The sequence below is a fragment of the Apium graveolens genome, chromosome 6, assembly GCF_009905375.1.
Source record: "Apium graveolens cultivar Ventura chromosome 6, ASM990537v1, whole genome shotgun sequence".
NCBI classification, from domain to species: Eukaryota; Viridiplantae; Streptophyta; class Magnoliopsida; order Apiales; family Apiaceae; genus Apium; species Apium graveolens.
The window spans coordinates 209149119-209162822 of record NC_133652.1 but is presented as its reverse complement, the minus strand read 5'-3'; the positions used below and the strand labels follow the sequence as shown (position 1 = coordinate 209162822).

The 13704-nt window shown below is 32.7% G+C and overlaps 1 protein-coding gene across 1 annotated transcript; it reads right to left on the bottom strand.

The window, feature by feature from the left end:
* Positions 1-9153: 9153 nt before the first annotated feature.
* On the bottom strand, positions 9154-13231 carry LOC141668001 (APETALA2-like protein 5). The gene is made up of 4 exons (XM_074474667.1): positions 13000-13231; positions 10682-10769; positions 9854-9999; positions 9154-9694 (listed from the first exon to the last, which is right to left on the bottom strand). Exons 1-4 carry the CDS (start codon positions 13020-13022, stop codon positions 9691-9693), a joined length of 261 nt encoding a protein of 86 aa, XP_074330768.1. The 5' UTR covers positions 13023-13231; the 3' UTR covers positions 9154-9690.
* Positions 13232-13704: the final 473 nt, after the last annotated feature.

The window sequence follows — 13704 nt, the reverse complement described above, 5'->3', positions numbered from 1 at the left end:
GGCTTGGCTCATTTTCTTAAACAAGTTGATCGCGAACAAACAAACAAGCTCGGATAATTAAACGAGTCGAGCTGAGTTTTTTGTATGTTCAGCTCGGACTCGGCTCATTTAGCTCAAACTCGGCTCGGACTCGGTAACTCGGCTCGGTTCGGATAAAAGTTTTATATATAACATATAATAAATATTTACTAATCACTTTTATATAGATTTAAATTTTTTATTTAAAATTTAATACTAATTTTAAAGTAAAATGATTAATTTAATAAAAAATATAATACATATTTTAACAATAAATAATTTAATTAATTTCATACATATCACTAGAACTTGATTACTTCAACAAACAATTTCTAATTAAACTTAACCCTAAATTTCACCTCACACTTTTATAAGAGGAGTCTACGATAAAATCGACCTAAATTACGATTTCGAATAAATTAAAATAGTGAGTCGTTAAAATAAATTATAACATTATAATATTTTTTCAAACACATAAATTAATTTTTAATAATTATAATTTTCAACCACTTAAAGGGGCTTGCTTCCTTTATTTTATTTTATATGTCTATTCTAATTTAAACCAATTTAACTGAAATATCAAAAATTACTAAATCTTTGACAATCGACATCAACAATTTAAAAGTAATGTACGATTTCTAAAGTTATGAATGTTTCAATAATTTAATAAAAATGATTTTGTTCTTAAAACTCGACTTGTGAAATAAATTGATAAAATTATATAAATTAAGAAACAAGTGTAAAGTGTGAGTGTACATATATCATTATAAGATGAAATAGTATTTGATCATCATATAACATATAAAATTATAAATTATAACTTATAAATTTATAAATTATACCTTAAGCTTGGTCGATTAAAAAATATATGCGAACTATTAGTGGACAGCTCGACTCGGCTCGATTGTTCGTGAGCAAACTCTTGTTCGGCTCGGCTCGTTTATAAAAGAGCCGATCACGAACATTTTTTTTGGCTTGGTTTTTAAACTTGGCTTGGCTCAGCTCATTTTAAAAAAAATTATGCTCGGCTCGGACAAAACTCGGCCCGGTTCTGTTCGTTTGGAGCTATATTTGGACGGTAGCGTAACAACTCAGATCCCTGACACCGGATTTGGGGGTATTACAGTTACCACCATGGATTAGAGAGTACCCAATTTTTTGTGTCATGATGGGGAATGCATCAAAATTGGTATACTTGTTATTGAAGGCTCTGGTGATACAGTCAAAGTAGAAGTTCCACTCCTTTCTGAGTCCATTCCTCTTCAATTGCCCTATGTTCTTGAGCTCCTTATCATAGCCAATTTTAGTAAAGATTCTCCTCATTTCAGTATCACCAATGAATGTGGTATAAGATGAATTAGCTGGGAGATGAAGAGTTTCTCTAACTTTTTGAGAAAGTATAACCTTTGTCTCCTCACCAAACTCAAAAGTGATGCTTGGAGTACCAGTTTTTCCACCATCATTATACACCCTAATTCTCCATAGAGCGAGAACTTGGTCCCCAAACATAACTGTAGGTTCTGTAAGAGCATAACCTACTTTACTAGCACTTAACAAATCCTAAAAGATGTGACAATCAATATTTATACCAGCATGCTCTAGAATAGCAGCATATTTATTTGTAATGAATTTGGCATCATTGTGAGTAAAAGATGAAGAAGTAGCTGGCGAAGACATGATTATCTGTGTGAAAAAGCTTAAAAACTGATTAGGGTTTCAGATTTTAAATGAGAAAGAAGAAGAATTAAGAGATTAAGAGAGTGACTAGTATTTGTTAAAGTGATAATTACAAATCAAAATTTGATTTTGTATAACTCTGTACTATATTACACACAGACGATTCAATTTAGTGGGACATGTGACAAGTTATTAGTGCACGGAAAAACAATCATGGAACAAATAATAAAGTGCAGAAAATACATGCACGATTACACAAGGTAATGTTGTGTAGATACTCCATCGTTTTTCCTAAACACGCGCCACCAACTATGCACTTTTCTATCATTTGCATAAAATCACCCATTAAACTTCATCTCAGTAATTTAATTAGTATACTGTTTTATATCTATTCTGAATAAATTCAAAAATCATCAATGTTTAATAGTCAACCAATGTTTGACCATTATCAGTATTTAATTAACTACTATTAGAGTTTATCAGTCAACACATAAGTTTGACCAATATCAGTACTTACATATACAAACAGAGTTTATCATGCAACTAATGCCAGAGTTTAAACATCAAGATTTAACATTCTACATGAAATTTTAAGTAATAAGTAGCATGAATACATGGCATTCGCGTTTAACACAGTTATCAGTTTTTAAGAAATACTGATACATAGAAATAGATACCAAAATTTGAACTCTTTTTCCTATTTACAGAACACAACTTATTCATCAGTGTTTGAGAACTGTCCTGAGATTATTCCCAATTCATTCACCAATCTTGCAAATGTGGCTTCACAAAGTGGTATGGTGAAGATATCTGATAGTTGCTGATCTGTAGGCAGAAAGTGCATTTCCACTGTACCTTCCATCACATGTTCCCTCATGAAATGATACCTAATATTGATGTCATTTGTCATAGAATGATGTACTGGATTTCCTGTCATTGCAATAGCACTTTAATTATCACAATATATAGGAATTTTAGAATATTCTAACCCATAATCCAGTAACTGATTCTCCATCCAAAGTATTTGAGCACAACAGCTTCCTACAACAATATACTTAGCTTCTGCAGTTGAATTAGAAATTGGCTATTGTATCTTTCTAAACCAAGAAACCAATCTAGCACCAAGAAATTGGTAAATTCCTGGTATATTTTGCATGATTTATGAAGATCCATTCCCCAGTCTCCTTGACTTGTAATCCAGAAAATAACTTAATTCTCCCATCATACTCATTTGATATATAGACTACATTAACTAGGCAAACCTCTCACAGAGTTTATCATTAATAGATCCAAAAATGATATCATTAACATATATATGAACTAACAACAAGTCCTTGTCATGGTACTTGTAAAATAGAATTTTATCAATTGTACCTCTTTTGAAACCACTTTTCAATAAGAATTGAGCAAGTGTTCCATACCAGGCTCTTGGAGCTTGCTTTAGTCCATAGAGCACTTTATCCAATTTGTAGACATGATTTGGATATTTTTGATCAATGAACCCTGGAGGTTGTTCAATATAAACATCCTCATCAAGTTCACCATTTAGAAATGCATTATTTACATCCATTTGGAACACCTTGAACTTCATGTGAGCATCATAGGCTAGAAACATTCTGATTACCTCAAGCCTTGCAACTCGAGCAAATGTCTCATCATAATCAATACCTTTTTGCTATGAATAACCCTTTACAACCAGCCTTTCTTTATTTCTTGCAATTATGCCCTCACTGTCATTCTTGTTTCTAAACACCCATTTAATACCAACTATTGATCTATTCTTTGGTCTTGGTACCAATGTCCAGACTTTGTTCCTTTCAAATTCATTAAGCTCCTCTTGCATTGTTGTGATCCAATCGGCATCTTGAAGAGCTTCTTCCATTTTCTTAGGTTTATTTTGTGATATAAAAGAATAGTAGAGATATTCATTTTGAGTGGCTTTTCTGTTCTTGACACCACTATCAGGATTTCCAATGATTAAGTCAGGTGTGTGTGATATAGTCCATTTTCTTGCAGAAAGAAGTTGACTCCTTGAAGTAGAGCCTCCCCTTGATCTATGAAGTCTATAGTTTTACTTTACTGTGTACCATCATTATATCCTGAATCTCCCCCTGAATCAGTGCTTCCAATATTATCAATATTTGCTTCATCAGTATTTGAGGAATCATATTTTGATGAAGTATCTACTGATGTTTCTTGATTTTTATAACTTGAACTTGACTCTTGATGTGAATCATGTTGCTCCATCTTAACATGTGCTTCAGTATTTGTAGGATTTCTATTGACTTGTGACTCATTAGAGTTTAAAGTGACATCAGGATTTACAGTATCAGGATTTAATTGTTCAGCATATGGTACTTTATTTTCAAATCTCAATTCTTCATGTTCATCTATATATTCTAGACTTGTAATCTTCTCGTCTTCAAAATATACATGAATATACTCCATGACGACTCTTGTTCTCATATTATAAACTCTGAAAGCTTTTGTTGACAGTGGATTTTCAACAAAAATGCCTTCATCAGCTTTTAGATCAAATTTAATAAGTTGTTCAAGATGAATTTTGAGAACAAAACATTTGCAGCCAAATATGTGAAAGTACTTCAAATTTGGCTTTTTCCCTTCACCATCTCAAATGGTGTTTTTTCATGCTTGTTTATCAATATTGCATTTTGTGTGAAGCATGCAGTTTGCACAGCCTCTGCCCATAAGTATGTTGAATTTTTTTCCTCCTCAAGCATGGTCCTTGCAGCTTCTATAAGAGTTATGTTCTTTCTTTCAACAACTCTATTTTGTTGTAGAGTTCCATGGGCAGAAAATTCATGTTTTATCCCTTTGTACTTGCAGAATTCTTCCATAGTACTGATATTGAATTCAGTTCTATTGTCACTTCTACTGATCTTTACTTTATGTGTTGATCTTTTTTCCAATTCCCATACATGATCAAGAATAATGGATGGAGTCTCATCCTTTATGTGTAGAAAATACACTCATGTGTATCTTGTATATTCATCAACAATTACAAGTGCATACCTCTTCTTTGCAATAGACATTACATTTACTAGGACCAAACAGATCAATATGAAGTAAGTGATATGGTTCAAGAATTGAGAATTCAATTTTACTCTTGAAAGATGATTTCCTTAATATGTCATTCTAACATGAGTCACATAAGCCATAAGGAGTAAATATTGCATTGGGAAATCCTCTTACAAGATCTTTCTTCACAAGTTCATTGATGTTGTTGAAGTTGAGATGCGAAAGTTTTTTATGCCAGTTCCAGATGTCTTCCACAGTTGCTCTACTAAGTAGACATATTTTAGAACAATTAGTTTATGTGGAGTCTATATCTTCATATAAGTTACCATGTCTATAACCAGTCATTGCAACCTTGCCCATTTGATTTACTGATAATTTCACAATATTCTTCATAAAAAGTCACATGGTAACCTCTATCATAGATTTGACTCACACTGATTAGATTATGCTTGAGTCCTGCAACAAGAGCTACATTTTCAATGATGACATTTCCAAATTTGATTTTTCCATATCCCAAAGTCTTTCCTAAGTTGCCATCTCCATAAGAAACACATGGGCCAACTTCCTCCTTAAACTCTGATAGCAGGGATTTATTTCCAGTCATGTGTCCTAAACATCCACTGTCCAAGACTAAAGAATTTTTCCTATTACCCTACAATCAGATAAACACTTAATTAGTATCTTTAAGAACCCAGACTTTCTTGGATCCTTTGGCCTTTTAAGCTAATATTCTTAATATCAGAGTTTATACATGCAGGAACAACTTTTGCTTTATTTAAAGAGGGTTGCAATTCTTAATAATCATAATACAAACTGTGATACTCTTTACATGTGTAAATTGAATGCTAAACACTACCATAATGAAAATATAAATTTTGTGGTTTATATCTAACTGTTCTATTCCTAAACTCTGATTTAGGAGGAACAATGTTTATTCCTTTATTCTTCCTTCCAGCAACAGGAAGATGATTAGTACTACCACAGTTTAAAGAAGCCTTTCTAGGTGCATTATGTATGGATTTGTATTTGTTTTCCTTGTTAACCCCTACTTTTCCATTTCTATTCTTTCTAGCCTATTTTTTCCTTGTTTCTCATTTTAACTTCCTTCAGCTTTTTCTAATAAATCCTGAGTTGTTTTCCATGAATTAGTAAAAAGCTCAATAACCTCTCTTTTTTTAGCTAATTCTTTTTCAAGGTAAGCAAGCTTTTCTAATAATATTTATTTAACAAACAAAGCATCATCTCTTTCCTTTAGAGTTTCTAGCGTGAGAATCAATTCAGCTTCTAGGTGATCATTCCTTTTCTTTAGGTCAAAATTTTCAGTTCTAATTCTAGCATTTTAAAGTGTTTGATCCCTATAACTAACATGCAGTTTTTCAAGAAATATCCTTAATTCACAGATATCATCAGTATCAAAAGCAAGTATAATTTGAGGTACCTTCATCTCAGTAGTCTCAGCCTCACTTTCAGCATTTTCCATAAGTGCATAATTAACATCCTCATCAGATTCTGATGTATCATCTCAGTTCTTCTTCTTGGTAATCAAGTAAGACGGCTTCAACGTCGAGGTCAGGAGTTGACGTCAAAAATAACAACATACCATAATATAACATAACCAAACTCATTATTATTACAACATGAACATGACCCCCTTACCAAGATCTTTTCCAGGTTCAATTATGATTTAGGCTACTCATCTATTACAATACCAAATTTATTTAAATAAGTCTGACACAGCTATCTTATTACAACAACTCAACAGACCCACATCAGGTCTGACATAACTACCTCAGAGGAACCCGATAGAGGAGGAGCTGGAACTCGGCTACGGCTATAACAAATAGGTCTTCTAGGCATCTACGATATATATACAAAACATTTTGTAAGGGTGAGCAATCAATTGATCAACATTACCAATATATGAATAAGAAAGTAAAATATTTTATGATAAACAGTTATAGGAACCAAAATCATAAATCATTTGTGAAAACAAGTATAACATGTATAAACTGGATATCAACAACTAGCATGCTCTGTAAAATATAATATCAGTCATGTGCTTTGCAAATATCTGAGTCTAATTTTAGCATGCTATTTTCATTTCCAAATCATCTGTCTCCTGACAGTAATCACAAAACCATATGTTCTGTTATGGGAACAAAAAAACCAAAATCAGATATATATTGGATGAATCCTAGTGACAACTGATCAGTTTGTCACATCACAAAACCTGCTCCGGAACTCAGAGACTAGTTAGGTTTCCGTCACGCTGGACTAAGCGGTTTAAATAGGATGCGCAACCGACTTAACCACTTACGCCACCATGCGGGGTTGTAACGGGCCATTTACGCAATGCCATCCAATATCTTATCCGTTTTATCCAGTTTTCAAAATCACTTATACCTATCTCTTCAAAACAAATTTTATCACAACACACTTCAAAACCTCTCCAATATTATTCACAATTTAGAGATAGGCATTTTCAGAAGTTACTTTTCCTCAAAACATAATTTAAACAAAAAAAAACATTTTTAATAACAAGGGATATATAACTTAAAACATTATGTTCCAATACGAAATTTAAATCAACAGTTATTTATATATTACCGTACCATAAAAGATATGGTCAGAGGTACTTGGCTTGCTGAGCTTTATCGACTAAATACTAGACTATCCTTAGTCCGAATTCAACACTCGGGTCTTTCGATTGGAACCTTGTCGAGCTTGTCGACTGAACATTAGGCTATTCTTAGTCCGACTTCAACACTCTGATCTTCCGACTAGAACCTACAGAATCGAAATTCCCTAATTTAGACAATCGAATATGCTTGACATATCCTCGCTATCAGTTCTACCCATACGATACTAAATCCTCACTCATATTTATACGTACTAACTCAATACACAAAATAAATATGGCCCGTATACTTAAAATTCGGTTCGATAATTATTCTCAGAAAATACGTATAACTGTCATTTCGGAAAATAGGGTTGTCAAATATTTTGCAAAATATTTCATCACGACACGCAAGTAGGTTTCGTATAATTTTTATAAATATATAATTAGGTATGTTCAATTGATATTTCTGATAATATTAGGATCACGTTCCCGTATTCCCGAAATTAATTTCTCGGAAATCAGGCATCGTTTCCTCATTTTATCGGACTAATATTATCCATTTAAAGAGTAAATAATATTTTTCAGTCTTAAACATAAAAAATATATAATTGTAAGTTTAATTTAAAATTATTAAACAAATTTTAGACAAATGTATTCATATTAAAATCCACATAATTATTTGAATATAAACATATTTAAAAACTAAAAATATAAGTATATTGTTAAATAAAATTAATAAGTCAATTTCCAAAAGAGAAGTCGGATGCCCAGATATTCAATCAAATAAATCTGTGTTGTTCGATCGATCGACACACAATCGCAACCAACACAATTCAAATCCCAAAATACCAACATACGACTCATATATAAAATGATTAATTTACATTTTGTAAAATAATTTTTACGAATTAAATAATATTTTTATAGTTGTAGGACTCCGAATAAATCATCACAGTCCACCGTCAACTCATCGAAATTCATCGTTGACGGCGGCAAAATTCATTGGTACCCGATTAATTCGGGTTCCCAAATGAACTTCACCGATAAATGAACTCACTTTTGCAAATATTGATTAATTTCATCACTATCACTGCAAAAATCTGAAATTCGCAACAACCCCGGCTCACGCGCACACACGTGCGGCCGGAAAGGAATATGGAATCGAAAAACAAAGGCGCACAACACAGCACCCACATGGCAACAACACCAAACCTGATCATACCCACACATAAACATACGTACAGGTATATATATATATATATATATGTATACAAGCAAGAACAGTACCCAAAACTGAAATAGCCGAGATCAACTAAAATTTCGGCGATGTCGGAGGCTTACCGGGAACACGGGGGCGCAAGAGCGAGGGAAAAGGAAGAGGAACAAGGGGATTACACTACGGCATAAGTGGGCTATTATAATGCCTAAATGCTGTTACAATAGGCCCAAAAATGTTACATTTGGTCTATTGTAACACCAGAGGGCGTTACGTATACAAGCATTAGAATATACACCCTAATATAACCCTTCAGTGATCTATTGTAACAGAGAAGAAAATGTTACAATAAACAACTAATGTAACACTAAAATGCCTAAATGTAACGCAAAATGGGTGATACATTAGGTTGATCAAGATTTCATAAGTAGGATTCACTTGTGGGTCTCACATAACCTATTGTAACAATCTGTTTTATCTATTGTAACACATTTTTTTATAATTAAACAACACTAGCATATGTAATGTAACACTATACATAATCATATATTACACTATAATAGGTGCAAATATAACCGTTAATTTTAAATTTTTTGAAATATATGCTTAATTTAAAGAACAATCCCATTAGTAACAAAACATCAAAGTAGACCATACTACTAAATAACAGTGTCTAAGTCCATACCATACTACTACTTTACATTCAAACTAGACCAACATCAAGTACTCACACCCCCGACACATATCACAACTACTTTTACTTCTGATAAGACTTCTGCTAGAACTAGAACTACCGCTTCTACGAGTGACACGCGGAGGGCTTCCGCTAACACTTCGACTTCAGCTCATGCTCTTGCTCCTATTATGGTTCATGCTTCTCCTACGGCTCATGCTGGGGCTTTTTTTCATGCTTGTTTCTGGACTGAAACTTTTTTTGCTCAATATTTTTGAAGGATTGATGCGTTTACTTCTGCCCATTAATGTACAATAATTTACAGAATTTGAATGAGAATTCAAAGCGTAGAAATATTCCGCAAAGAAAAGCCAAGGGAATGATTTTTGAACTCTGCCTCTGGAGCAAACTCCCTCACACGGACATATTTTAGGAGATTCTTTCTCATTACCTGTACAACACGAAATTTGCAAAAACAAGCCATCAATTCAAACTAGAACAAATTATGTTATGTTAATATTATAATTCTTGCTATCATGCACTATTATTAACAATCAACCAAGCATGTGTGTACACAGTTGCATGTATCATCAACTCTGCATTGGCTTACTTTTTGCCTAAGAACTGGCCCATTCTAGCTTCCCATCTGTCACATTTGTGCAAAGTAACACCCCTATACTTTGAATTCCCTCTAGGAAATCCAGTACTTTGTCTTTGGAGAACATGCACAAACTCTTCTTTTGTTAAATTGGTCATCTGTCACATTTTCAACAATTTTCTCACATTACTGTTCTTTTCACTTAGCTAAATCTAGATAATCTGATCAAACAAGATAAAAATCTATCAGTCCCTCAAAATTAATTACAAACTAATTACACATAAGGTAATGAAGGAACTAGGAACACTTGTAATGTTTATAATCTGATTAATTGCTGATTGCACAAAATCCTAGTGAACATGATAGGTTAAAACCAAAGCCACTAACATCAGTACACATGCAATCATTTGATCAACAGTCGGCCCTGCATATTAACAAAACATAACTAAAGACTCTCTAATTTTAATTAAGGCTTACAAACATCTCCAACTTATAATACTATTCTGGCATGATGATTTATACCGGAATAATATTAAAGTACATCGCATCCACAATCAATTCTAATCAATCTACGTTAAAATTTACAGCATGAGGAATTTGCTTTGTATTCCATTATTCAATAGTTAAAGTACAAAACAAATTTGATTATTGGGTAAATTTATATGGTATCATAATAAAGCTGGATGGCATGTCACAAGTTCAAACTTCGTCGCTTTTTCTATAACATAGAAAGTAAAGAAATAAAAAAAGTGTACCATCAACTGCAGTATGAGATGGAAGATTGGAAGGAGTATGGGATTGTGCATTGATGGCAACCGGGAAATATACAGTGAATAGTACCTGTATCAAGTCTTCCTCATAGTCCTCAAGTATAAAATTGATGTCCGCCTCCACTCCCCGAACCTTGATGGCCGCTCTATCGTATGCACTGATACATAGATATGTAGTAGTAGTAGTTAGAATATATATGTGTATAAATAGCAAACAAATAAAAGATTAGGATTGTAACTAGTGTGTAGCTGTTCCCCAGAAATGATAATTGGTTCGGCCGAAAAAAGTGAAGGTTATAATTACTACTACTTGTTTATCTAAAAGCTGAAAATGCTAATCGGGCAGCGGCATGTGCAGTGTCAAATCCACATGTTCATATATTTCCAAGAAACATACAAATGACCCTACAAATATTGAGTCCTACAAATGGATCAGCAGTATTAGAAAACACAATATGTTGAGTCATATACTATGTTTACTTTAGTATAAGCAAGTTTTAGGCCTAGCATTCCATAAAATGACCTTTTAACTTGGAAACAGAAAACACTGTTCAACAAATTAAGTCTTTAATGCATGTACTAGCATAGCATATGCAAAACGGAAAGCAGCACATAATGATCATTCGCCCATAGACATCAACACCAGGTACTGCGGTCGACAGACTGATGTAAAGATGAATGCATGTTTTGTTTTAAATATATAATAATCAATAAGTAGATGCAAAATATATAAATACTTGTATCTAATATCTGATTCAAGAATTGCTTATAAAACCTTCCAAAAGGTTCAAATTTCTTGGTGAAGTCGAGAATCCTAAATATATCAGCTATAGAGTGTATGTTCAGAGTTGAATGCTATGCATCTTCAAGGCACTTAAATTAAAAAGTTAAACAATATTAAATGAAGACAAATGAACATTAGATATTTGATAAACATCACTCAAACTCTTAGGCCATGTTTATTTCGTGGGATTTTAATCCCGGGATAATAATCCGGGGATAACTAATCTCATCAAAATTAGTCATATGGATTAAATAATCCTATCCTAAGTTTGTTTGAAAGGATTAAGTGTAGGATTGGAATATAATCCTTTAAAACTTTATCCTATGTTTGTTTTGTGGGATAGTACTTGAGATTGTAATATAGTCCTTTAAATTTTCTAATCCTATGTTTGTTTCATATGGGATAACAATTAGGGGATTATAATCTTTTAAAAAATGACTTGTAGGAAGGGATAAAACAATACCTCCTCCCACCAAGCATAAGATGGGATTATAGTCCTATCCTCTTCTCCAACAAAACAAACATGGGATAGGATAATTTAAAGGATTATAATCCTTGGATACCTCTTCACTAATTTTTTACAAAACAAATATGAGATTGGAAAATTTAAAGGATTATAATCCTATCCCCTGCTTAATACCATTAAACAAACATGGCCTTAGGACTTAGGAAATGGAAGAATCGCACAAGTGCAGCAGCTAGAGGAACTTATTCTCTAACATCTAAACTATCAAAAAGAATAAAATTTATATACTATCCAATCTATTAAATGAAGGATAGTCATCTTCCTTAACATCAAACTTGCACTATGTCGGGGCTGGCAATATCAAACAAAACCCATCTCAGTTTTCGACATGATAAGATCACAATAACATGATCAAAAAGTGACCGGAAAGAGCTCAATTAACCCGGACATGACCCAAAATGATCCATTTATAAAACTTCAACACAGAAGCTTACATGTTCATTTTTATCAAAGTCAATATAAGTGTTAGAACAATACTGAAATTAATTCTGAGCAAACACGAAATCACCACATAAGTTCGTAGTATAAAGTTATAGGGTTTACCACTAGAATAAGCTAACCGAAACCATAAATGGGGGCAACAAAAACAAACTAAGGAATTGTATTGAATATCAATAGAACTATAAATCACAAAAAAAATACATAGTTAATAATTTAAAAGACAGCTAAAAAAAGAAGTGACATACCAAGAGGAAATAGTATAAATCTGTTATAAACATTGATACTGACTGCGCATTAAAAAACTAAATAGGTCTAACTGTGAGTTTTGGACCTGTAGCATCTACAATATTTAAGCAGCTTTCTAGTTCCATTTTATCATTCTATTCTACTAATGTAAACTTTCCAAGTTCTAATATTCAGTCATGATCTTTATACAACTAATGGACTTTATTTCTTCTCGTAATAATATGATGTATCACTATAGTACTGGATGATATAGAGATCTGGAGTTAATATACGTGAAAATTTAATATATTGGCTCTGTTGAGACCATTAGAGGGCAAGTGGGGCTGTAGAGTTATGTGATATGAAAAGTGAGATAACGAAACAATAAAAAATAAATAAAGAAAGTACTGACCGACTCCAAATGATCATCGTCATTAATTTGCCCACTTGTATAAAAAATACACATCAATCCATCAACGAAAGCAGAAACAAGCTTGTTTTGATTCTCAGGACAAAATGAATCTATCAAAAATAAAAAAATAAATCAGAACAGGCATCTCTTCAGTTTTCTTCCCAACTGTAATAAGCCCATCGTTGATGCAAAATTTTGGTATTTGCTCTGTTTTGAATATAACATCTAGGTTCAACTTGCAGATGAAGAAAACAATGAGGTGAAACAATAAAATTAGATTTCACAGCCACAAAAAAGGCAAAATCGAATAAATAATAAGGAAGGCTTCCAGCTACAGATACTATGGAACTTTCTATTTTTAAGGTAAAAGTCGAACCAAACCGTGAAGAGCGGTTTTAAAAAATTGTCATGCGGTTGCGGTTAACCGCGTCAATTGCGGTTGCGAATTTGCGGTTATTGCGGATCGGTTAGCGGTTCAACCAATTATTTTAAAATAATTAATAATTTGCAAAATAATAAATTCGGAATATTAATAAATTCAAGTTTAAGTTACGTGATAAATTTACATTCAAAAATAAAATACAAACTAATGTTCCGTGTAGAGTAAGGATATTAAAAACATACAAAAATATGGAGTCGGGAGAAAAGAAAAAAAAAAGGATAAAAAAAATTAGATGTTGATTACATTTTCTATTTGTTTGGTTA

Excerpts from the sequence above, each read along its gene's own strand:
- LOC141668001 (XM_074474667.1), bottom strand. The coding sequence starts at position 13,022 with ATGACGATGATCATTTGGAGTCG. Across the intron at positions 10,770-12,999 it reads ACGATGATCATTTGGAGTCG|TGCATACGATAGAGCGGCCA; the intron begins GTCAGTACTTTC and ends TCTATGTATCAG. Across the intron at positions 10,000-10,681 it reads ATGAGGAAGACTTGATACAG|ATGACCAATTTAACAAAAGA; the intron begins GTACTATTCACT and ends AAAATGTGACAG.